This window comes from Ostrea edulis, chromosome 10 (assembly GCF_947568905.1).
Source record: "Ostrea edulis chromosome 10, xbOstEdul1.1, whole genome shotgun sequence".
Lineage (NCBI taxonomy): Eukaryota > Metazoa > Mollusca > Bivalvia > Ostreida > Ostreidae > Ostrea > Ostrea edulis.
In genome coordinates this window covers 21,701,718-21,727,661 of record NC_079173.1, presented here as the reverse complement: position 1 = coordinate 21,727,661, position 25,944 = coordinate 21,701,718, and the positions used below count along the sequence as shown (strand labels likewise).

Genomic DNA, 25,944 nt, shown 5'->3' with positions numbered 1-25,944 from the left:
AATAAAATTTGGCATTTTGCATTTAAAGAAATATTTACTTTCTTTGGGTACTATAATCACTTTGCTGCCATACGAGGCATCAGTGTTTTGTTTTTCCTTCAAATTACGGAGTGCAGGCTAGATTTGTGGTTGGTGATACAGTGATGTAGACCAAAGAAATCTTTTTATCTTCTCCAGAACAGCAAGACCATATTAGTAATATTGGTGCATCCCTGTGTTGTGTGGCAGTCATGGCCCTGTGGGGCTAGAATGGGATAAAATTGGGGGTGGGGGGTAGGGGTAAAGAGGGTAAAGAATCTTTTGAAAGTGAACAACAGGGTCAATGTGACTTGAGGTGAGCACTGCGGTCCTTGGGCCATTGGGGTTTAATTTTATCAAATCAATGCATAGTGTAAATTTCTGCAAATAGTAAAGCAAAAGAAAGATTGAGCATGTGAAATCACCTCATAAATCTCCATCCTATGTGTGATATTTTATCATTATTAGTGAATGTGATGTATATTGTCACTCACAGAAGAAAGTGTAAGTTTGTACTGTATTTTTTTAAAATTTATTCTGTTATCATCATTTGATGAATCTTAAACTTTTTCTGTTTTCCATTTTGTGTATCAATATAATGTCTCTGATGAATTTGAAGGCTCTCCTATGATAATAACAATGGAAATTTATCAAATGTGAATAGATATCCTTACTGTTCTCTCTGCAGGGCATTGATGTAGAGACGTTCAATGCTGAGGTTCGGTTTGGAGATGGAGACCAACCTATTGTTGTATCTACCATTAAGTAAGTATGGAATCTTAATCCATTTCAAGATTTTCATGCTCTTAAAATGGAAGGTTTGGAAGATAATTTCTGATGTGTCTCTTTGATGTCTTATTGTTGGTTCCTCTGTTTTGTGTGTCTCGATCTCTTCAGTTTTAACTTATGTGGTATATTTTGGGGCTATTTTCTCTTCATGGATTTCAGTTGAGGAAATGGGAGGGGACAAATGTTTTCAACCACTTCATATAATTGCACATAGGTGGTTGCTCTAATTTTGAAGTACAAACTGGTTGCTGTAGCTCAGGGGTACAGCATTTGCTTTGAAACCTGGTTATAAGGTCAAGCCCCAAACATTGGTGTAAACATAGGTAGTGATTGCTCTTTCGCCAAACACTCAGCATTTAGGGAGAATCACTGGTCTTTTGGGTATGACCTTGTAAATGAAGGTATCTTGTCATGGCAGGAACATGAGAGAACTCTCACTGCTACGGTCCTGAGCAATAAGCATGGGTTTAAATTGTGGTACTTCACCTACAGCTGGTGATTCTCAAAATGAGTCAGGGTGAAAAATTCTCCAGACGTAAAACAAACAACCAACCAAAATCATGAAGTACAAGCTACTAGCTGTGCATTTACTTGCTTTAGCTGGAGTCAAATTTTTGGGGCTGTAATGTTGAAGCAAGAGCACCAATTTATGGCTGTGCTAAAATATGAAATTCTCTATTTATTTATTATCATACATGATGTACAACAAGCACTAAATGATTAATTATGCCAAATAGTGCAATGTTTAAATGCATTGGGAAATTTGGGATGTTGAATTCATATTTAGATGAGAAATGGGATGTTGAATTCACATTTAGATAAGAAGTATGGAATGTTGAATTCGCATTTAGATAAGAAGTTTGGGATGTTGAATTCACATTTAGATGATAAGTTTGAGATGTTGAATTTAAAATGATTTGAGATGGTGGGGATGTTGACTTTACAATTGAATTGGAATAAATGTATTACAGGTGGGAACATGTGTACAAGATACCTGGGATATATGAGGTGTCAGCCATTCTCCACACGGTTAGTCGTGGGAATATAGAAGTAAGAAGTGTGGTTATTGCTCAGGTTCCACTACGAGAGCTGGTCATCAATGCACCAAGTTTCATCAAAATTGATAGGTAAGAAGGCCATCCTTAAAATTTTCGGATTTGCTGCCACAAAACTGACTTGTCAAAATCTTTCTGGGAAAGTTGTTTGTTCAGTTTTTGTGCAATTTGATTTTATTGGAATCAAACAATTCGATTCTGTTGGAAGGATGGCATAAACAATTGCTGTGAAGTCAGATGTCTTGCCAATGTAATGTACAGGAATGGACATATTGTTAATGTCATTGAATACACAGAATCCTGCAGGTAGATTATGAAAAATGTCGTGGATGTGTAATTCTATATTGCATCATGAATAGAATTACTTTTCTAACTACTCAAAATGATGGCTCCTGTAAATCAACCATTTAAAAAAAAAAATATATATATATGTTACAAATGTCATACTTTCAACACAAATTGTAAAGAAATAAAACCTTACAACACATTGGAAAATGAAATATCTCGCAAAAATTATATAAAATTTAAAAGAAATAAAAAACAATTTAGTTTCTACACATTATTTTTGTCAGTCATATATGGATCAACATTTAGAATTAAAATTTGGGATATAGATATCTTATGGAAAATTCCAGGTCAAATTAATTTATGGTTCCAATTGGATATTTATGAAGAGGGGCATATTGGTTTGCACCTGTCGGTCGGTAGACCACATGTTGTCCGCTCAATATCTTGAGAACCATTCACTTGATGATAATGATATTTCATATGTGGGTTGGTTATGAGTAGAAGAGGACCCCTATTGTTTTTCAGGTCAAGGGTCAATCTACTCTGGACATGGGAATATTATGTCCGCTCAATATGTTAGAACCCTTTGCTTGAAAGACATCAAACTTGGCACACTGGTACAGCCTAAGGAGTAAATGACCCCTATTGATTTTGAGGTCATATGGTCAAAGGTCAAGGGTCAAACTGGGCATAGGAATATACTGACCATTCAATGTCTAGAGAACCCTTTGCTTGACAGACATCAAACTTGTTACACCAGTACATCTTCAGAAGAAGATGCCCCCTATTGATTTTGAGGTCACATGGTCAAAGGTCAAGGGTCAAACTGGACATTGGAATATACTGTTCGTTCAATATCCAGACATGATTTTTCTCCGCTTTAAAGCGGAATTCCGCTTTCCGGATTTCTCATTTCCACTCTAAATTTTAAAATCCGCTTTTGTTAGTATTCCGGAATTTTCCGTCATTGATGCAGGTTTTACTTGTTGTAAAATGCTTCCTCGAGTTATATATGTCTTCTGATTGTTCATTGGTTGAATCGTCGTCTCGCTATTCGGTTTTTTCCAATCAACAGTTTAAGTAACTGATCTCGTTTTAAAACAATGTCTGCACACGTTGTGCAGCGAGGTGGCGATGTAAAAACTATCGATAAGGGCCTACGTAATGTATGGAAATGGGAATGGCTGGAGAAGGTAGTCAATAGCGAGCAGATCTCAAAGCATATACGCAAACTAAATGTGAAAGGCGTTGCGTTGTGTCAACTCTGCAACAAACATCTCATTGTAATTTTTTATGTAGTTTTCAGTAAACATTTTGATGTTGGTTTTAAACCTTCACAACTTTAATATGGGTCTCTGGAGATCATTCCTGAGGGGCTTTCAAATGTTAAAATAGCTGCCCCTTGACACCCCGTTGGGGGATGACCTCCAGACCCCCCTTCCGCTTTTCTTTCTTTTCTTAGGAATCATGTCTGAATATCTTGAGAACCCTTTGCTTGACAGACATCAAACTTAGTACACTGGTACATTGGAATATACTGTCCGTTCAATATCTTGAGAAACCTTTGCTTGACAGACATCAAACTTGGTACACTGGTACATTTTAAGGAGAAGATGACCCATATTGTTTTTGAGGTCACATGGTCAAAGGTCAAGGGTCAAACTGGACATAGGAATATGTCTGCTCAATATCTTGAGAACCCTTTTCTTGACAGACATCAAACTTGGTACACTGGTAGATCTGCAGGAGAAGATGACCCCTATTTATTTTGAGGTCAAAGGTCAAGGGTCAAACTGGACATAGGAATCTACTGTCCATTCAATATCTTGAGAACCCTTTGCTTGACAGATCAAACTTGGTACACTGGTACATCTTCAGGAGAAGATGATCCCTATTGATTTTGAGGTCACATGTTTAAAGGTCAAGGGTCAACCTGGACATTGGAATATACTGCCTGCTCAATATCTTTAGAACCCTTTGCTTGACAGACATCAAACTTTAAATAGTACACTGGTGTATATTCAGGAGATGACCCCTATTTATTTTGAGGTCAAATGGTCAAAGGTCAAGCATCAAGCTGGACATAGTAATATACTGTCCACTCAATATCTTGATAACCCTTTTGCTTGACAGACATCAGACTTAGTACACTGGTACATCTTCAGGAGAAGATGACCCATATTGATTTTGAGGTCAAAAGTCAATAGTTGAACTGGACATAGTAATATATTGTCTCCTATATTTTAAGAATTATTTGCTTGATTGACACCAAACTTGGTACACTGGTACAGCATAAGGAGTAGATGACCCCTATTGATTTTTAGGTCACATGGTCAATTCACTCTTGACATAGGAAGATATTGTCTGCTCAATATTTTGAATTGATGGTAATACTATCAATTAAATGATGTGTGTGTATAACCCTTTTCAATTTTGCACCATGGGGGGCATATGTGTTTTACAAACATCTCTTTTTTTGGCAGAGTTGTGCCCCTTTTTTGAGACCATTCAATATTCATTCATCATCTCGGTCATATGTGGACATTTTGATTTGAAATTTGGGATCTAGATACATCCTGAAAATTTACATGTTGAGGTTGTATTTGGTTCTGGTCGACTAATATTTGGAAGAGTTGAGCCATTTGGACTGCAAAATTTCAGACAATTCACAGCTTCCACTCGTTATCTTAATCATACATGAACATATTGACTTAGAATTTTTGATATAAATGTGTCACGATAATGCGTACATCAAGTATTTACATAGGTGCAGTCGGATAAGCAGAATTATGACCCTTAATTGTTTTTATTGTTTGACATGTATAATAATAATAATAAATAATATGCTTTATTTATACAGGATTGCACAATTAGTTGTATAAACTAGTTTACATTGTGGTCCTGTCTATAGCATATATACATGTACATATCGAGAACATATATCACAAAGCATGGATCGACACGAGCGGGATTCAAAGCATGTATAAGGTTAAACAATAAAAACAAGGGCCATAATTCTGAGGTTAAATGCCTAGCTTGCCACTGATGGACCCTCATGTGGTGTGGAGATAATTAAATATGTGTGAATGATCTGAATTTGGTGTGGAGTTGAGTGATGTGGAGAAGGATTTGTTTTGGATCATCTTTGGGCACCCCGCATTGAAGATACAGGGCAATGTTTTACAAAAAGTCGTAAATTTTAAAGTCATGAAATTGAAAACTTGCAGAATATTGTAGGGTACGTGGTTTAACAAAATGGGGGCCTCCGTGGCCGGGTGGTTAGAGCATCACGCTCAAAATCACACGGCCTCTCACCTCTGGTCGGCGCGGGTAAGTGAGAAAGTTTCCCAGTTTACTTTCGGAAGGTCGATGGTCTCTTCCCAAGTACATTGTATCTGGGTTCTCTCTTCCACCAAGAAAAACTGGGCAACACCAGATAACTGAAAAATTGAGTGTGGCGGAAAACATCAATCAATCAATCAATCAAAATGTATCGTAATAGTATATTGCAACTTCTTTTGTCGCAAATGGTATTGGAACTCTTCAGTGCATGAAGTTATGAAAATGACCATAGATACCACGCGAAACCCGACATTTTGATGCGCGGACGATTTATCTCTTCAATGACACTAGGAAGAATTGATTGTTTTGATGTTTTTCTCCACTCTCAACGATTTTTCAGTTATCTGGTGTTGCCCAGTTTTTTCTTTATTGGTGGAAGAGAGAACCCAGATACAATGTATCTGACCTTCCAAAAGTAAACTGGGAAACTTTCTCACTTATTACCAGAGGTGAGAGGCTGTGTGATTTTGAGCCCGATGCTCTAACCACTTGGCCACGGAGGTAGGAAAGAAAATTGATCTCATAACATTACAATTCCTCCCATTTGCTACTACTTGTTTGATTTCTGACATTGAACATTGGAAATGCAGTCCTTTTGAATGATTTTGATAACCATAGTAACAGATTTTATGGAGCACTTAATGCAACAAAATCTAGGACGTAGGGATGCCCCCAAGGGATCTTAGATGTATGACCCGATTTCATCGTAACCTGGACGGCCTGGGAAGGATAAACAACAGTTCAGGCCAATGATCCCAGTCATGATAAAATGGTGGGGCCATTTTAAAATTTATGGGGCCCTATGAGTATACACTGGGGCCATTTCTAAAATTAGCACTTTTAAATGATCGATACATTTTGTTATGTTGCTGTAAATGATTAGAATTGTCATATTTCTGATGAAATTGATGCAAATAAAACAAAACAAAATGGATTCTTAATGGATTTATTAACAAGATATCTTGAAAGTGGCACATCCTTGTGTAAACGTATTTTTACAAAAAGTACAAAACATGTTCTGTGTTTCATTATCATAAACCACCCATGGAACAATCTTTTTTCTTTATATTGGAACTTGTGGACTCCTTGTGAATCTGCATCTTGAACTGTAACTTCGTGAACATTGACCGTACCTCCATAAAACACTTAACAATCAACCTTCCTTGGGGCCTGTACCATTGAAAATAAAGTTATGTTGCATCTGCCGGTTGTGTTGGCATGTTGACTATTGTTCGGGAATTCTCATCAGTTTTTATTTACAGATGAGGAAAGTTGTTGATATCACCAATAACAAACATTGCGCCATTTTATGAAATTATGCACGCATGGCGTATCCCCTTCCCAGGCCCTGCCTGGAAATCCCAGATCTTTGTAAAACGGTTGTATGACTATAATTCTAGGATTTATGACTCTTTGTAAAACGGGCCCGTAATATCCTGTAATATTTAACTCATTCATTTGCCCCTGCAGTCCTTCTTCATTTTCATCTAATGCCCTGTCTCCATAGTACTTGGGTTTTATATATTCAATATGTTGGTGGTTAATTTTCAAAAAAGACAACAATAGATTTTGACATCTAAGTTCACTCAAGGTCATTAAGTTTATTCAAGGTCATAGCTGTTCAGAGTTGCAATGAAACTGTCAAGACTGTACTTGGGCGACTTGTATGCGATTCTGTAAATGGAAAAGGGACTTAACTGGTGCTTTGCATTTAGAGTTCTTAATTTATTGGTACAGTATTTCTGATGTTTTGTCTGATTCATCATCATCTTATTTTGTTGCGAAATTCAATGAATCATTGAATGACTAGCTGATTGTAGCTTTCTAAATCTAAATTAAAGTTTAGAAAAAGAAATTTTAAACAGCACCAAAATTGTTAGCTGGTCAATGTAAACACTGCTCTTGAAAATTACCTCAATCTATGATGAATGTTGGAAAAGTTTCCATATGTGAAGGATTTTTTTCTCTCAGACAAACATTTCCTATAAACATTGAGCTGAAGCCTTCCTCTGTACACAATTATATACAGGAAGTGAATGTCTGTAGACAGCAGCTAAACAAAGGGTTAAAAAATTCCTCTCCTGATCGCTTTGTACTGGAATATCCCTTTCTGGAGGGTTTCCTTCTTGTCATGTAGGGAAGGTGAACGTTTGTATAATCAGCCTGTCTGATAAAGACTCTGATAGGATTCCACTTACTCTCTGTAAAAGTCAATAAAGAGAACGCATTACGTAATCCTCAAAGGATCAACTTTTTTTGTTGTAAAAATCTGATGAATCTTATTGAATTACTCAAGCAAGTGTATAACTTGAACACAGGGGATTAAAAATACTGTTAGCCTGATTGGTGTATTTATGGTTTTGTGTGATGGATGAAATTAACAATGGGTGTAGAAACCTAGTGGTTTGGGCTTCCTGTCTCCCTTTGTATAATCTATCCGCATTCCAATAATCCAAGCAAAAGGGCAAGCTGTCTGGCTCCAGCTCAGCTAACTACAATAGTTACGCAATTCTTCATTTTTCACCGGGAGCAAATTGGATCTGAAATATTGAATGTCATAGTTAAAGAACAGATTTGTCCTCTACAGTAGGGGAATGTCATATTCTACATTGTCCAGTACATTATTGTCGTCCTCATGTGAAGTGCAATTCATATAATAAGATGATATGAGAATCATTATGGATAATTTGTATGTGAAAATCCTACATGGTTATTCATATTTACGTTTCCTATGTATCTTTTAATTATCAATTGTAATGATAGCCATTTCCTCATGAATGTGATGCAGTCATGTGAGCAATATGCATATAAAACGTGATAAATTTAGTACATGTAGTTGGGAATCCTGACAGTAATGAAAGAAGAATGTGAATATGAAAAATTATTTTTGTTTTTAAAAATACATGAGGATATGAAGAACAATGCTTCAAGCCAGCATGCTCTTCATAAAGCGCTAACAGACTTTATGGAGTATATGATCATTGATGGCGTGTAGCATTGAAGTTCATGCCCGCCTGTATTTTATTTCTTCCTGTAACATATACGAGATTCATATGTGGTGGCACTGTTCTTGTATTATGTGTGAGTTATATGAAGCATATACAAGATGTTCCATAAAATGTATATCATTATTTGTAATTATTTAATGTGAAGTTTTGAAACATTTTCTGCAGTTACACTAAACGAATGACTATAAACGAATGCACTCATTTTACCAGAATGACTACCAACGGTTTGCAATTTAATTGAAACATAATATAATAACAAAAAATTTAATAAACATAACAAAGAAATTTCATGTACATTTTAAGATATGACATTGATTGAATATTCCATGTTGAGTGACTTTCATGGAGTATATGTTGTACTTGTAATGAAGAGGACAGAAGTAGCTGTATTATTTCAAATGTTTAAAAATATAAATCTAACAAAGCGTTCACTTTTAAATTTGCAGTATGTAAGCAAAGACATGAATAACATTACATACAAACATTCTTATATCAAGTTACTTTATTAAAATATATCAACACCTTAAAATCTGTTGTACAAAATTTATTTTTGTAAATATTACACAATGGAAGCATGTTGCTACTGATTTTGACTGAAAAGAGCTAGGAGAGGACTGAAACCCTCCTCCCCCCCCCCACCCCACCCCTTCCATATATACCTTCCAGTACATCCACTTGCCTTCTCTAAAATCAGCATTGTAGAGCAAAAGAGGTCTAAAGTAGAATGATAAAAGATTATATACAGTTTGGGTGGAACAGCTTAATGAAGAAATTTTACACCTATGTACTTGAGTTTACACAAGTGAGAAGGGAGGGGGCTGATGTTCAGGGGATAAGTAGAGTTAATTGGACAGTAATTCCCAAAACACGATTCTTCAGCTTCAGCTGTAGTATGTGCCTCATGTAAACACCGTGTGGTGATGAGCAGAGGGGGGAGGGGACTTGCAGTGAATTGATATGAAAAGTTTGCCCAAGAACAGGAAATTTAATCATTTTGTGTTGGTTTAAGTTTGAAAGACTATGTTTCTGTCAGCAGGTCTTTAATCACATTTTTCTGTTGCAATTTTTGCAAGATGTTCTGATAAACGAATGTAAATTTAATTCTTGGTTGTATATTGTTTAATGTCCCTCTTGAGAATACTTCATTCATATGAAGACGTCTCAAATTAATTGTAAGCAATTGGCAATACTAGTAGTATTGTAACTGATTAAAAAATCTTTTCTGAAAAAAAAAAGAATTTGAATTTAACAAAACTTTTTAAAAAACCCACTTTAGTATGGTTTAAGAAATTCACATAGCATTTAGTTGATGCAATATCTCTTGGCAGGTTGACAATGCATGTTGGAACTCTTTAAGAGTCAATAGATCATTCTAATTTCCCCAAGAAAAAATCAGTCCCCTTAATCCCTCCAAGAACTATGTAAACCAGGTCTTGTTTTAGACACAGAGAAGATAAGATTTCTAATTGTTTTTTTCATATTTTCCAGAATAACCAGAGAACATTTGTTTGAAGCAGTGATTATCGGTGGTGGATCCCAAGTTTTATACTCCTGGTCTCTGAATGATCACAGGACCCCAATCAGCACCGTGAACTGGGTGAATTAAATGAGAGAGATTCAATCTATTATAGTGTGTGTGTGTGTGTGTGTGTGTATTTGTATACTGTATAAAGGGTTAGATAGCGCTCCACCGAAATTTCACTCACCAAATATGCGCCCAATGGCGACTTAGTATTTGCAAGAGAGATAACTCATTCTTGTCCGCCTAAATTCATTCTGCTAGAATTATTAGTATACCTTTGGGCCAGTAAATCACCAAATATTAGACTCGCTGAAAAAACCTGTTATACAGTACATATGATAAAAATATCACAAAGAGGAATAAGTTTGCTCGACTAGTTTCTTTAATTCTTCTGGAGTATTTACTCCTGAGGAATTCAAGTAGTTGAGTATGCTTATTGCTTTGTGATATTTTTATTATGCTACTACTTGTGTAGATTTTTCTATACTTATTTCTGGATTACATACATCTGTAGTGATGATAATTTAAAATTTCAGATTGTTAAAGAAATAATGGACCCAAGTACCAATGTGCTAATGGTGGGTGCGAGAAATGACCTGGGAGATGAATTGTTTGCTGTGCAGGAAGTCAAAGTTCAATATCCTGTTCTGAAAGTGACCTTAATATCATCACCAGTTGCTGAAGGTCATCTCTGTGACATCACAATCTGCATCACAGGAAGTCAGAATGTGAATATTGATATTGATTTTGGTGATGATTCATCATCTACATTATCTACAGGTGATTCAGATCTAACTGTAGACAAAACCTCTTCTTCATATCTCCCTAAATACAACCTGGTCATAAAACACAAATATGACGTGAAAGGTCAGTATGAGGTTAAAGCTAATGTGTCCAATGACGTTTCCTGGGCAACTAGTGATGTTGTGGTGGAGGTAGGGGAGAGAATTGGTGACGTGACCCTGGAGATTCTGTCTGGACACTGGGAGCAGGATTCAGTGTACGTAATGTCCATCAGCAGCCCTCTGACAGTCAGGGCCACTGTGGGCAGGGGAGATAACCTCACCTTCACCTGGGATTTCTCTGAGTATTCTGAAGGAGGAACAAATGATCATAATGGGTAATTAGTAAGAGTTGTCACCATTACTGTCACATATAGAATCATTCAATCATCCTACAGGTGAATGGAAATGTATTTTGATGTACAGGTCAGGGTGTTCGAGTAATGTATTGGTTAATACACTAACTGCTTCTTACCACAGCGATCCGAGTTTGATCCACGTGATTAGCAGTGGTTGTATGTAAGAAGATATGGAGGTCGTCCGTTCGGACACGTGGGTTTCTTATGGGTACTCTGGTTTCCTGCCACTAAAAGTATTTACTTAATCATACCCAGGTCATAAATGTGACCCTTTGAAACTATGAATATTTAGGAGTAGGTACATGTAGTCCTTTACCAAAATTATAAATTTGATGATCCTAGGGGGTTAAGGAATTTGTTTTAGGATGGAGCCAAGATTATTATAGTGATTATTGTCTTTATCATATGAAGGACTTCTTTAAATCAGTCCCTTTAAGGACTATAGTGATACTTTTAACTAATACTCAGGTGACCGTTAAGGCCTGTGGACCTCTAATTTAAATTAAGTTTAGTTGAGTGGGAGGACTTAAGATTTTTAACTGCCCTATCCAGATTCTTGTGGTACACAAATCCCAGACACAGTACAATCAATACAATTCAGCAAAGCCTTGACCAATGTTTGAATTTGCTAATTTCAATGTTCACATGGTCAGTGTTATCTTTCAATATTCACATGGTCATTATTATATTTCAGAAATGAGACCTCTAGCACTGTCACCTATGTCTTCAGCTTGGCCGACCTCTTCCAAGTTTCTGTGAAAATAAGCAGTCCATTTTACTCGAAGCCCATTATATTTCCATTCAAACACCAGTTCATGGTGGTGCAGGAGATCCAGAGTGTATATATGAAGGTTGTCAGTCCAGACAAAACTGCTCTCCCCCTGAGGAGAAGGAATGGGGAAATTCAGACAGAGGAAATTTATTTTGAAGCAAGGTAAGATAACCCATGGACACATGGAGAGGGGTTGGTCAGATGAGGAGGGGGAGACTGGTAATGTAAATAATGGACAAACTGGGAGGAGATTGTGAGTGGTGATAGGGGAGGGGGTAAATCATAGACAAACTGGGAGGAGATTGTGAGTGGTGATAGGGGAGGGGGTAAATCATAGACAAACAGGGAGGGGTTAGTCAGTGAAGTGGTGAGAGGTAAATCATAGACAAACAGGGAGGGGTTAGTGAGCCAGGTAAGGTAAATCATGGAGGTGACTGGGCAAGTAGACAATGGTCATTGGGGGGGGGGGGGGGGGGGGGGGGGGGGGGGGCTGGTCATGTAAACCATAGACCACATAGGGGTGTTGGTATGCTTTGCCATGAACCACAAGAAATGTAAGTAAAATATGGAAAATATTAGGAGGGGGGGGGGGGGGGTAGATATAAGTTATGGACACATAGGGAAGGGATAATTAGGAAATCATGGGCACATCGATTTGGGACTGGGTAGGTAATTATGGACGCACAGGGAGAGTTGATGGGTAAGTTCATTGTGGACACATGGGGAGATAAAAGTTTGGGTCATAAGTCCCTCTCCATCTCTTTCTCTTTAAAATAACATTGCAGCTTATTCATTACTTTTGAACTTTACAAGATATGGATCAATTTCGAACTTGATGAATAGAAAATTCTAAGCAATCTGGCAAATTAAGGTCTTTATCATTTGTTACAGCTAAAGGGAACATTTACTGCAGCAGTACTTAGCCATGATCAGGGTGGGGACATAGTGTTTAACAAACATTAGAAATTGTAGAGAATTTTAGATCAGATCATGAATTCATCATATCTACTCAACACATGATAAACATTTGCTGTGTTTGTCTGTAAATAAAGTGATATTGTGAAGTTAGAATTTCTGTTTAGATGACAGTTCTCCATTGATTTACAGGGAGAGCATCCTGTATATCTGTGTTTTAATGTATGTATAAATGACAAAATTACAACACTCGAAACCCCAGGTGACTCCAAGCTCTTTGAATGATGAAAGGTACATCATACCATTTTAATTATGTCATTAATTAAGCAAGCATATAAAACCAGGATTAAAACTGAAGGTTTTGAACTTCTAAGGGTCCGTGTTTTTACCTGAAGTCATTAAAAGGAACCAAAATGGGACGTTTGAAGAAACATTTTACCAGGGGGAAGTTTTGTAGCTGGTAATTAATTAAGTTGACTGCAGGAACATGACCGGAGCACACACGTAAACTCCAGGCTGAAAGGTGTGTACAGGCTAACGTCAAAATGAAAAGAAATTGAGCGGTCATGTATTGTAACAGTTTGTTCCCCTCAGTTTGGCATTTGAATTATACTGAAGAAACTTTATGTCAAGTAGGGGGAGTTTTTCTCTTAATGAAACGATGAGAAACAAGTATTCATGAATGCGAGCATTGGATTCTGGGATGTGATTCATGTATTTAAAGTGGTGTTAACAAGGTTTTTTTTATACTTTCTCTCTCTAAAAGAATTATACAATTCCTTTTTCGTTGTATGACTAAGAGACATGCATTCATTGTGCCAGGAGTAATGAAGTGATGCAATGCTCTCAGCCTTCGCTGCTCGTCAAACCTTGTGTAGCAATCTAGCTGGTTTATATCGCTGTGAACAGGTTTTCATGGAATTTTAATAATGAGCCACTGATTGATATAATATTGATGGGAAGTAAATTGCAGAATACTGTAACGCACTGTTTGTGTTACTCTGGTAAGAGTTTAGAAGAGTTTAGTAAATTAATCATGAAAGTATCTATATAGATATATATAGATATAGATATATATATATATATATAGAGAGAGAGAGAGAGATTGTGAAGATGTTCTGTTCAGTATTTAAATTATGACATATTGTTCAGGTGCAATGTTTATTATGAATGTGTACTGCATTTCTAGGTGAACAAATAGTCTGTCTTAAAACTTCCTGAATGCAAGGTATAGATGACAGTGAAACTGTCTCAGCTACTCTAAACTTGAGATTTCTGACAAGTGTTCAGCTCAGACATATGTATATTCTCGTTCATTGCGATCTTTTTACATCTTATATGGGAAATAATATTTTCTCATAATAAGCACTGATTAACTGATGAATAATTTCTTGAACTTTTCTGTCCATCACAGTGAGGAAGAGTTATTTCCCTCAACTGTAGCCCTGATGATGTACATGCATATTGGACAGTGAATTTCATTGTATCTCTGCTCCTTTGTAGTGGGCCCTTATTTTATTCTTCCAACCCACCATCCATGTCTTTTCATGGCAATTTCCTATGTAAGGACATTCTCAGAATTCTTGTATGTTGGAAACTTTTTGAAGATTCCAAGAAATTTTAGTCTGTCTTTTTGTCAGGAACACATATGCCCCACTGGTATTTGACCACTGGAACATTTAACCCCCCCCCACCCCAATATTATACTGAGCAAAATTGTACCAATACAAGCTATATTAACTGACAAAATGAAGAAGTAATGCAATCAGTAAAATAATATGGTTTTGATTGTATGTATTTCATCTTATTGAATCAGGATTGGTATGAAGCAATACACCAGTCAATTTCATTTAAAAATACTGATTTCTGCATTATTCTCCTCACAGTATGTCCCATTCATAATCATAATATGTGTTGTCTCCAGGGTCATAAGTTCAAAATGTAGGTGGTATTTTGTGAGTTTTGTAAACTTGTCGTGAAAAGGTGGACCTAAAGAGTTATAAGCTTATTATTGATTTTTCAAATTACAGACAAATTTCCATAGTTATTACTGTAGATTGTAATGATTTGAGCATAGGCCTAAATTTTGCAGCCCTTCACCGGCAGTGGTGATTTCTCCATGAGTGAAATATTCTCGAGAGGGACGTAAAATAATATTCAATCAATTAATCTTGTTGGACATCTGACATGAGGTCCCACCTTTTGTATCTTGCATAAGGTTCCTGCTCCTTTAATATCTGGCTCTTTCTGGTATCTTGACATGAGGTACCCTATTTGGTATCTGACATGAAGTCCCCCTCCATAAATTAAAGTAAAAGAATATACTATTCCATTCAATTGATATAAACATGTCTTCAATTGCTTTAATTCTACATGAGAAAAAATATTTTTGCTGTGACCTTCAACTTGAAATTTAGATTCTAGGGAATGCATACCTCTATGTACTTGATCCTATAGTGTGTCCTGGAGTCCTCATTTGCCCTACTCTTTAATTTTGTGTTCTTTGTAGAATTTATGAAATTTGTCACTGTTTGTTATCTTTACTTCTTGATTGTTTAGTTTATCATTACAAAAATATGGAGATAAAGTATTTACCATATATGAATGCTCATGAATTTTAAATGACTAAATGGGAAATGAATCGTAGAAATTCCTCAATTTAGATAATTCCTCTCTTGAAAAAGTTACACATTGATGCAGTTACAATTACATAACCGTTCTAAGGGTGTACTAAAAAATGGCACTGTATAGTCTAATTCACATGTTTAGATTAATATTTCGTAATGTATATACATTGGGAGAAACAAGTGTGGGAAAATAGTTTTCTAAGTAAGGACCCTTAATTCACGAGCCAATGAATTACAATACAGCAGATGTGTTCATTAGAAAGATGTTTAAATTAGATGGAAACTCTGAAATAGCAAGAAATAGCCTATTTTTCAAAATTCCTAGTAGTAAACAAAAGCCACAGATTTTGCAATCATCTCATCAGAATAAGGACATGGATGCTTAAAATACTGTAACAGGCAGTGTTTGACTAATGTGTGCTGATAAGAACATTCATTTCCTGGTTTAGAAGTACATTTTACAGATGTCGTCGATGTGTTGATTCAGGTTTTTTTTCCTTTGCAGTTGTGAGAAGGGGTCTCACATTTCGTTCCAGTTTGACTTTGGAGATGGCACCTCCTTGGTGGTTCCTGGTGTGGAAGTTATGTTCCCACATTACATTAAAGGAACCACCTCTCATAGGTACACTCAAGGTATGTACAATGTTCACAGGTACACTCAAGGTATGTGTAATACTCACAGGTACACTCAAGGTATGTACAATATCCACAGGTACACTCAAGGTATGTACAATATCCACAGGTACACTCAAGGTATGTGTAATACTCACAGGTACACTCAAGGTATGTACAATATCCACAGGTACACTCAAGGTATGTACAATATCCACAGGTACACTCAAGGTATGTACAATGTTCACAGGTACACTCAAGGTATGTACAATACTCGCAGGTACACTCAAGGTATGTACAATACTCATGTAAACATTTGGTAAGTGGAAAAGAGTATATAAATTATATTTGATCAGAATCTTGTTTATGATGTACCTAAACCACATTTCTAGAGTTAGGGACTTTGTAGTCATCAAAGATCATGATAGTCTTTGTTAATAAGACACTTTGGCAGGGACCGGGATTTCTTTGTTAGTTCAACAGACTTGATGCAAGTTAGCATTTGTCTGTCTGTAATTGTTCCACATTAACATCCTCTCAAGAATTATGAGGCCCATTTTTATTCATGCGTGGCATAAAGCATTTTGTATAAAGGGAACAAATGAAGGAACATGTGTAAGTACCTAATTCTACTTAAATAGTTGACACATAATGAGTTACACTTCTTAATTTTCAGAGGGAGTATATAACATCACAGTAATAGCCATGAATCCCCTTGGCAACAAGACAACAACCCTTGACAGGCCCATCTATGTACAGGCAGCCTCCCTCGTTGGTCTGAAGCTTGACAAATCTGTGTACTACACGAAACTTGGTGATGTCACTGTCATGCGTGCAAATTACACTTATGGTACTGGTGTGACGTTTGATTGGAAACTAGGAGACCAGTTTGATATTCTCAGTGACTCAGGTATCTTGTAGTCTCTGTAATAGTAAACATTTCCAACATAGGCATGCATGTGTAACAGGAATGAAAAAGTGTCGTCTCCCCCCCCCCCCCCCCCCCCCCCCCCCCCTTGCAACCAGAACGTGTGACTTCCTGTAACCTCTGCGCCCGCGAATATTTCCAGTATAATCCTTTGGTGCTTGAGACGAGCACTCGCACCCACTCTGTTCAGCAGGCTTCTGGATTTTGTTTGCGTCTCTTTTTGTGGTTGATCAGAATTTCCTCTGTACCAGCGATTTCTGTTGTAGGGTCAGTGATGAGGCACACGTACCAGAATGTAGGAGAGTACCGGGTAACAGTCATTGCCAAAAACAAAGTGTCCTCACAGACGGAACAAGCACTGGTGGTTGTACAGAGTGGTATCCAGGGTAAGTGGTTGTACAGAGTGGTATCCAGGGTAAGTGGTTGTACAGAGTGGTATCCAGGGTAAATGGTTGTACAGAGTGGTATCCAGAGTAAGTGGTTGTACAGAGTGGTATCCAGGGTAAGTGGTTGTACAGAGTGGTATCCAGCGTAAGTGGTTGTACAGAGTGGTATCCAGCGTAAGTGGTTGTACAGAGTGGTATCCAGGGTAAGGTACTTCTGTATTAGTCAGGGATGTTGAGGAGTGCTCTTTTAGTCAGCTGTCACCTGGCCATACAGATCGTCAACTAATGATATTGTATTCCAACAATATGTGAAAATAAACAAATAACAATGATAATCTTTGTAATATAAATGAAGTAATTATGGTTTAAGTGTATTGCTGGTTATCTATACAATCTTTTTTGTAAACATTTCACCCGTACGAGCATCTTGAGACTTATATTTAATTGTCGGGCAGTTATTATTGTATCAGCAAATAAATGTTCTTCTCACTGGTTTGATTTCTTCTACATGTTGTAGAAAGAACCTAAACTTCGGTAACTATTGTGGCCAATGAGCCTCTTGTTTGATATGAAATACTTGCTTTCTATTAAAGGAGTGAGGTTGATAGCCAGTAGTAACACCACTGAAGTGAACCAGATTGTTCGCTTGACTGCCAAGACGTTACCGAACTCTGGCATGGGGACGTATCACAACTGGAACTTCGGGGACAACCAGAAAGGCCATCTGTCTTCTGAACCAGCTGTAGACTATGTTTACAGGAGAACTGGGCAGTAAGTGTTTACATTGGATAAAGATATAATTATTCTGGCTATATATAGTATACAGTCCTTAACTTCCTCACAAAGTCAACTTCAGATAGTGTTCAATTGCAAGGAGGGAAAAAAAATGCCGGACATGTTTCCTAAAAGATAATTGAAATTTACTGAACTTCATCAATGATTAACATTTTGATATAAAACTTTACCTTCCTATTCAAAATTTAGCACAAAATCCATCACACATTGTGTGATTTTTCTACACCCTCTTTAGGTCTGAATACAGGTTCTTTTCCCCTTTCTAAAATTACTGACTATACTTACTACAGTGATATTTTAAAACCCATTTTAGGTCGGAATATCGGCCCTTTCCCCTCCCAAAAATTAACAATTTTTTCCCAATTTGCACTTTTTCCAAAAATAAAAACTGGCGAAAAACGTATTTGTTAAAAAATAAGTTCTATGTGAATAGTTTATGTACGACATGACAAAGACGCATCAATTCTAGATGCCAGTATAGTTAGCATATGTAGTAGTTGTTCAATGACAGGTCAAAGATTGTAGTCAGGTGACTGTTGATGTTCTCATCAGTGTTTGAGGTAGCTCCTGTGAGCATTGTGGCCCATAGTCCCTCCTATTTTTTCAGGTTCATTGTAACAGTCACAGCATACAACAATGCCAGCCAAGCGGAGTCACTCCCGGTGGAGATAATGGTCATGTCGAAAGTCAAGATGCTTGAAGTTCGGTGTCTGAATGACTCCTTGGTGAATCGTAGTCTGGAGTTTGGGGCCTTTAGTTATTCCGGGTCCCACCTGACCTACAAGTGGGACTTTGGAGATGGCAGTCCTCCACTTTACACCACCGCCAGGGAGCCACAAGCCAGTCATACTTATGTCAAGTTAGTAAACCTTCATATATCAAGTATTAGAATTCATCATAGTAGTAGTATTGTCAAGTTAATGAAATTACATGTGAAGTTGGTAAACCTTCAACAAGCATCTAGATTCTCTTGCTGTTGAATCCATTGCTATGCAATGATTTATTGGTCCATCTGTCTTGTCCATCTGTCACGTCTTAGTTTATCTGACTTTTTTCATCATGTAAGTTGAAATTTGGTGTGTGATTTACAAAGGTATGTTTACCGATCAAGTGTAAGCGTTGTCACAGTTGACTGATTTTTTACAACTTTGTGTCAATTGTGGTTTTTCCAGACTTTTCTCCACAATGCTTGAACTTAAGAAACTGTGATTTGATATGTGGTTATCTAATGAGATAGAAACACACCAAGGCTCACTTCTTGTTACGGTTGAACTATTCTAACAAATTGTAAGACTTAAGTTTCATGGTTGACAGATCTTTATTAATCATTAACCCTAACAGAAATTGTAAGACTTAAGTTTCATGGTTGACAGATCTTTATTAATCATTAATCCTAACAGAAATTGTAAGACTTAAGTTTCATGGTTGACAGATCTTTATTAATCATTAACCCTAACAGAAATTGTAAGACTTAAGTTTCATGGTTGACAGATCTTTATTAATCATTAACCTTATAAAGATAAATTATGAACAAAATTTTATTTTACCATTTTTTTTTATGCTTAAACTGTTGACGTAAGATTATTCACACAGATTATTCAAGCAGAATATTATGCAACTTGACTTGGGGTCAATAAGGGACATGTATTGTTATGAGATACTTGCAGAATGCTCGTTTTCTCTTGACAGTGTTGGGAGATATTTCGTAACACTAACGGCCTTCAACGAGATTAGCAGTGACACAGATGTGATAGAACTGTTTGTGTTGGATCGAGTGTGTAAGCTGCCAAAGTTTAAAGTTCAAAGTCAAGACTTCACAAAGGTCAGTATAATTCTGAACTATTGCGTACAGGTCCCCAGGAGCATTGTCATGTGTGTCGTTAGACACATGCTAAAAACTAAAGCCAATGTTTATAATGCTGGCTATTCTAAAAGTTTTATTACTGTGAAATATCCCAATAAACCCATCGCATGACAAAACACATGGAGTATAAGTAGTTCAAATTAAAACACATGGCAGTTCATCTCTTGTAAGTAGATTAGTCTTGAAGGACGGTAGATATTTAAAGAAATATTCAGTAGGAATTCCCAGGTCTTCATATAGAATTACTATATTTATCAAGATTCATACATGCCTTCTTCACAACTGCATCACATTCATGAGAAAATGGCATATCATTACAATTGGTATTGAAGGCAAAAACATTAGCAATATAAACCTGTTCACTATCATTCTAGATATTCCGCTCCGACGTTATTTACTTTGAGGCAGAGGTCGCTCGACTTCAATGTGAGTACACAACTGAGATTGAGTTTCAGTGGGGCATGGTGGACCAAAAGACGAATGCACCAGTGTTTGTACAGAATTTGGATCCGTCCCTCTTCCAACGCAGGGTTCTTAAACTACCACCGAGGAGTCTGGATGTGGGGGAGTACACCGTAAGCCTGATGGTATGTTTAATTAGTCAAACTGCAAAACTGTGTGAATTCTTTTTATTCTTGAAAAATGTATTAAGAGATGAATCTAGTATTTCACCTTCTTAATAGGATATGTAAATGAGTAGGGGTAGTTCTCGCTTTCTGTTCATCCGTCTGTCTGTTTTAAAGTTTTCGTATTTTCATCTCTTCTCCAAAACCATTGGGCCAATTTCTATCAAACTCGGTACACACCATCCATGAGTGAAGGGGATTCAAGTTTTCTCAAATGAAGGGTCATGCCCCCTTTAAATGGGATAAAACTACAAAAAGGCAGTAATAGGGAGGGTCCATTTAAAAATACTTCTCAAGAACCACTGGGCCAAAAAAGTTGAAATTTACATGAAAATTTTGACATAGTGCAGGTTCAAGCACAAGCTTCCTGACATAGGATCTCCTTCTAAATATTCATTTACTTTCAAGTTAAATTCATTGAATGTTACATGATCTTCAAAATATTTCTTAAGAACCCTTTAAAAGAATTGATCAAGATGTGTGTTCATGCAAACACTTTTCCTGCATCTATTGAATTTAAAATTTATGCATGAACTTCTATCCATGGGTTACAAATCAAGTTTAAGTTTGGGCTTTGTTGACCAAGTTTTAGAGTTATGGACTTTGAACTTTGCAAATTTCAAGGATTTGACGGTTTTCTGAACTTTTTTTGGCTATCACTGCAGCTATTGAACTGAAAATTTATACTTGCACTTCTATCAATGCATTAAAGATCAAGTTTGAGTCCCCTTTAAATAATGCTTCAAAATGTTGTGATGTTTGCCATCATAATGAAATCTCATTTATTGGTAAGCAATAATGCTTTGTAATTACGTTGATAGTAAAGCCATTTTAATGTAAATATTTTATATTCTAGGTCAAATATACGGGAACTGTGGTGTATGCAACTGAGAAATTACAGATAGAGGTGGTGCCGGCACCACTTGATGTTCACATTGATGGTGGGGCACTGGTAACGGTTGGATACCGTGGAAACATCACTCTAAATGGAACAAAGTCAAATGATCCAAACTCGGAATCGTTATCTCATTTAAGGTGATGGATGCGATAAGGCAGGGCTGTAGGTTAATGCAGTAACTGTATTTTCCTTGTCAAGAGTTGAGCTTTCAGTATGACTGTTGCAATGGAAGAAGCTTAAAGAAGAATGTCTTTGAAAAAGAAAAACGTCTTTTCAAAGTAATGATAGGAAAACTGTACTTCTTTTTGCAGAGGGGCAATATATTTTTTTAATTCAACAAAATGGTGAACATTATAAATAGTAATGTGTAGGTTTGTCAATGAAAACAGTTATTTCCTCACAGCAATGCAACAAACAACAGTTTTTAAAAATGGAGTGAAAATGATATTGTTTTTAAAGACAGACTGCTATTTTTTAGGGTATTACTAATCAATGTATAATAAATGGAACTGAAAATGGCAGGAAAAAATCGAAACCTGAAACCTGCAGGGAATTACTCCAGCCTTATTTCCAAATCTGTTTAATGCTCTGAAATTGTTAGCTGATTTATTGGAAAATGATCCATTTCCTCCTATTCTTGCAGATTTAACTGGACATGTAGCACAAGTCAGAACAACATTGAAGAACAATGTTTCCATGACAATGTGTCCTTGACCTTTAACATGGCTGATCCAGTTTGGACCTTCCCTGTTACTTGGTTACAAAGTGGACAACAGTACCTGTTCATTTTAACTGTGTCAGCTGATGACCTGGAGCCTCAGAATGCCACACAAGTCATAGAGGTGGCAGAACGCGGTGTCAAGTAAGTTATACACAAGTCATAGAGGTGGTAGAATGCGGTGTCAAGTAAGTTACACAAGTCATAGAGGTGGCAGAATGCGTTGTCAAGTAAGTTATACACAAGTCATAGAGGTGGCAGAACGCGGCGTCAAGTAAGTTATACACAAGTCATAGAGGTGGCAGAATGCGGTGTCAAGTAAGTTATACACAAGTCATAGAGGTGGCAGAATGCGTTGTCAAGTAAGTTATACACAAGTCATAGAGGTGGCAGAATGCGTTGTCAAGTAAGTTATACACAAGTCATAGAGGTGGCAGAACGCGGTGTCAAGTAAGTTATACACAAGTCATAGAGGTGGCAGAATGCGATGTCAAGTAAGTTATACACAAGTCAGAGGTGGCAGAACGCGGTGTCAAGTAAGTTATACACAAGTCATAGAGGTGGTAGAATGCGGTGTCAAGTAAGTTACATAAGTCATAGAGGTGGCAGAATGCGTTGTCAAGTAAGTTATACACAAGTCATAGAGGTGGCAGAACGCGGTGTCAAGTAAGTTACACAAGTCATAGAGGTGGCAGAACGCGGTGTCAAGTAAGTTATACACAAGTCATAGAGGTGGCAGAACGCGGTGTCAAGTTACACAAGTCATAGGTGGCAGAACGCGGTGTCAAGTAAGTTACACAAGTCATAGAGGTGGCAGAACGCGGTGTCAAGTAAGTTACACAAGTCATAGAGGTGGCAGAACGCGGTGTCAAGTAAGTTACACAAGTCATAGAGGTGGCAGAACGCGGTGTCAAGTAAGTTACACAAGTCATAGAGGTGGCAGAATGCGGTGTCGAGTAAGTTACACAAGTCAAGAGGTGGCAGAATGCGGTGTCAAGTAAGTCAAGTGTTGTAGCTGGACAAATTGTAAAATGTATTCAGAGGCTCTGAATAAAATTACATTGTTTTCCCATACAAAAAATTATTTCTATATATAATGCCATATACAGTACCCGCAACGTTATTCTTGACATTCCTATCGTGCTCTATCGTGCGTGTATCCTATCGTATCGTGCGTGTATCCTATCGTATCGTGCGTGTATCCTATCCTATCGTGTATCAGGTTTTCCGTTTTCTATCGTGTTTTGCGTTTATCAGGTCTATCGTGTATCGTGTTTTGCGTGTATCAGGTTTTCCGTTTATCGTGAAAATCGTTTATCGTGTAGCTTCGGAAACTATCGGGATCGTATATAAAATCTAATGAAAAAGTACGATACTTTCCGAAACCTTTATTTGTTTTGTTAAAGAAGCTATTTTTAGGAATCGAGGAAGGACGGTATATTTGAAGGAGAACATAAAGTTGTCGATTTTAAGGCAGAAGAAGAGCTATTTGTCTGTCCAGAGAGAGAGTGAAAATTTATCACAATTTAATTCTAAGTAGTCTGGAAAGTAGGACAGTAAACCGAGCACAGTAAATCTGAAAGCTCCTTCTGAAGTTCATAAACATTTGTTTGTCTAGAAACAGTTATTTGTAATTAACACTAACAGAAAAATAGGGAGTTCCGATTTGAAAGGAAAAATCAGTAAATTACATTGTTTATCACATACATGTATATTTTAATAATGGTTCTTTTTCTTCCGATTTTTTTTTCCACGTGTATGCTACTTATATAGCAACTGCTGAACTTGTGCGCGTCCTTATATCTGATTTTGTGTATCACCCGTGTTTTGACAGCTAACATTCTCAGGGACATTGTATTTCACACATTTAGAAGATTAAGTTTTAAAAGGGTGCAAGGGTGTTGCATCCCCCAAAATTCTGCTCAACTGGGCACGATTCCGCTGTCATCGTTGTTTTTTTTTTTTTTTTTTTTTATACCTTGTACATGTACACATGTACCAATACTCGTACGTGTAGATACTGGAAATTTATGTTGGTTTTGATGATTATTTGAATTTTTTTACACACTAAGCGTTTCAAAATTGCGAATTTAAAACAAGCCGAGTTTTGTTTATGTTTTTTAAACAGTATATTTATGTTTTGTTAACAAAATATCAATTCAAATAAATATGCTCCAATTACTTATGACTATCAATTATCAATCATAGTGTAAAAATATCTAACAGGTGTAGTGCGGTTGATTTTTTTTTAAGCGGTCGTTATGAAAATAACTTGAGATGTTGAATGAGCCGTGAACTTAGAGCTTGATGCAAAATAACCCCCTCCTCGCTACACGCACAATATTACTTGGTTTTATTTCATACTCAAGGTAATATACATTAGCATAAGAGAGCTACTGAAGCATGATATCACTACATTATATTACATTTAGTTAATTCCCTGTATAATCTATATATTAAACATTAGGTGACAATATAAGTTTTAGAATCATTGGCTGATAAAATTCATATAGATATCAAATAATGAATTCAATGCCGTATATATTTTATTTATTTTTTTAAATTTTAGCTGTGATGGCATTAAAAAAACAAAAAAACGTACGACCGTGGATTAAAGAAATTATATGGTACAAAACCGAACAATGTTTTAAACAAATGTTACCGCGACGGGGACAGGTAGCTGATAGTCATCCCGCGATGAGAACGCGGTTTTCCTGAGTTACCTATAGATTACCGCGTTAGATTTTTTCCCATCGCGAGAACGCGGGAAACAAGAAATCCGCTTTGTCCGTAATGTAGGTATATAATGAACATTGAAATCCTTCAATATTATTATCAACATAATGTAAACATAATGTAATTATGTTGTAGGTATCAAAATTTCGTTCCGTCTAAACCGTTTCTAAATTTACAACATTTCTATCAGGTTTTCCGTTTATCGTGAAGATCGTTTATCGTGTTTTGCGTTTATCAGGTCTATCGTGAAGATCGTTTATCAGGTTTTGCGTTTATCAGGTTTATCGTGTATCCTATCGTATCGTGCGTGTATCCTATCGTATCGTGCGTGTATCCTATCCTATCGTGCGTGTATCGTGTTCTATCGTTTATCATGTCAAGAATAACGTTGCGGGTACTGTATTCAATAAAACCAAAATCTTTATTTTGATAAATTTTTTAATTTTATCAATGATTATGGTTAAAGTTACATACAAAACTATCACAATAGCACATTTTTACAAGAAAAATGAAAATTTCAGAATTAGAGCTAATATTGCTTTAAAACAATCTGAAAATTTTAGGAGGAGCAGACAGGCCCCCAGAGGTAGGGGTTTGGGGTCCAGGTTGGGGCCAAAATTATTATATTGATTGTTGTCTTTATCATTTGAAGAACATTTACTTTGATTTGTTGATATAAAGACTAAAGATAGGAAAGCAGAAAGCAGAAAGCTGGAATTTTGCAACCCCAGGGTTCTGACATTAGAGCGGGTCCAAAATAGTTACAAGCATATATCATTTTAATGGGTAAAGTCTTTCATCGATATGGGCATTTTAGGGGCATTTGTGGTTTAAGAACACATCTTGTTTTATACTGCTGTCGAATATTAGAATTTAGCTTAGATATGCAAAATAGGAAAATTAT

At 36.7% G+C, this 25,944-nt stretch overlaps 1 protein-coding gene and 1 long non-coding RNA gene across 5 annotated transcripts in view; one reads left to right on the top strand and one right to left on the bottom strand.

The window, feature by feature from the left end:
• LOC125665513 (polycystic kidney disease protein 1-like 1) overlaps positions 1 to 25,944 on the top strand; it is a 221,997-nt gene that overhangs the window by 85,472 nt on the left and 110,581 nt on the right. For 3 of the 4 annotated variants that reach the window (XM_048898165.2, XM_048898167.2, XM_048898168.2), the window contains 14 exons: positions 707 to 783; positions 1,779 to 1,934; positions 9,989 to 10,097; positions 10,559 to 11,142; positions 11,858 to 12,097; positions 15,983 to 16,110; positions 16,766 to 16,999; positions 17,284 to 17,403; positions 17,997 to 18,174; positions 18,806 to 19,057; positions 19,888 to 20,020; positions 20,437 to 20,649; positions 21,545 to 21,723; positions 22,230 to 22,448. In XM_048898165.2, coding sequence (XP_048754122.2) covers positions 707 to 783; positions 1,779 to 1,934; positions 9,989 to 10,097; positions 10,559 to 11,142; positions 11,858 to 12,097; positions 15,983 to 16,110; positions 16,766 to 16,999; positions 17,284 to 17,403; positions 17,997 to 18,174; positions 18,806 to 19,057; positions 19,888 to 20,020; positions 20,437 to 20,649; positions 21,545 to 21,723; positions 22,230 to 22,448 — 2,822 coding nt within the window. The remainder of the gene's footprint in view (positions 1 to 706; positions 784 to 1,778; positions 1,935 to 9,988; positions 10,098 to 10,558; positions 11,143 to 11,857; positions 12,098 to 15,982; positions 16,111 to 16,765; positions 17,000 to 17,283; positions 17,404 to 17,996; positions 18,175 to 18,805; positions 19,058 to 19,887; positions 20,021 to 20,436; positions 20,650 to 21,544; positions 21,724 to 22,229; positions 22,449 to 25,944) is intronic. The other variant, XM_048898166.2, reaches the window with a different exon arrangement.
• Positions 6,425 to 7,692, bottom strand: LOC130051041 (uncharacterized). The gene is made up of 2 exons (XR_008799446.1): positions 7,406 to 7,692; positions 6,425 to 7,166 (listed from the first exon to the last, which is right to left on the bottom strand). It is a non-coding gene; the product is annotated as an uncharacterized LOC130051041 (long non-coding RNA).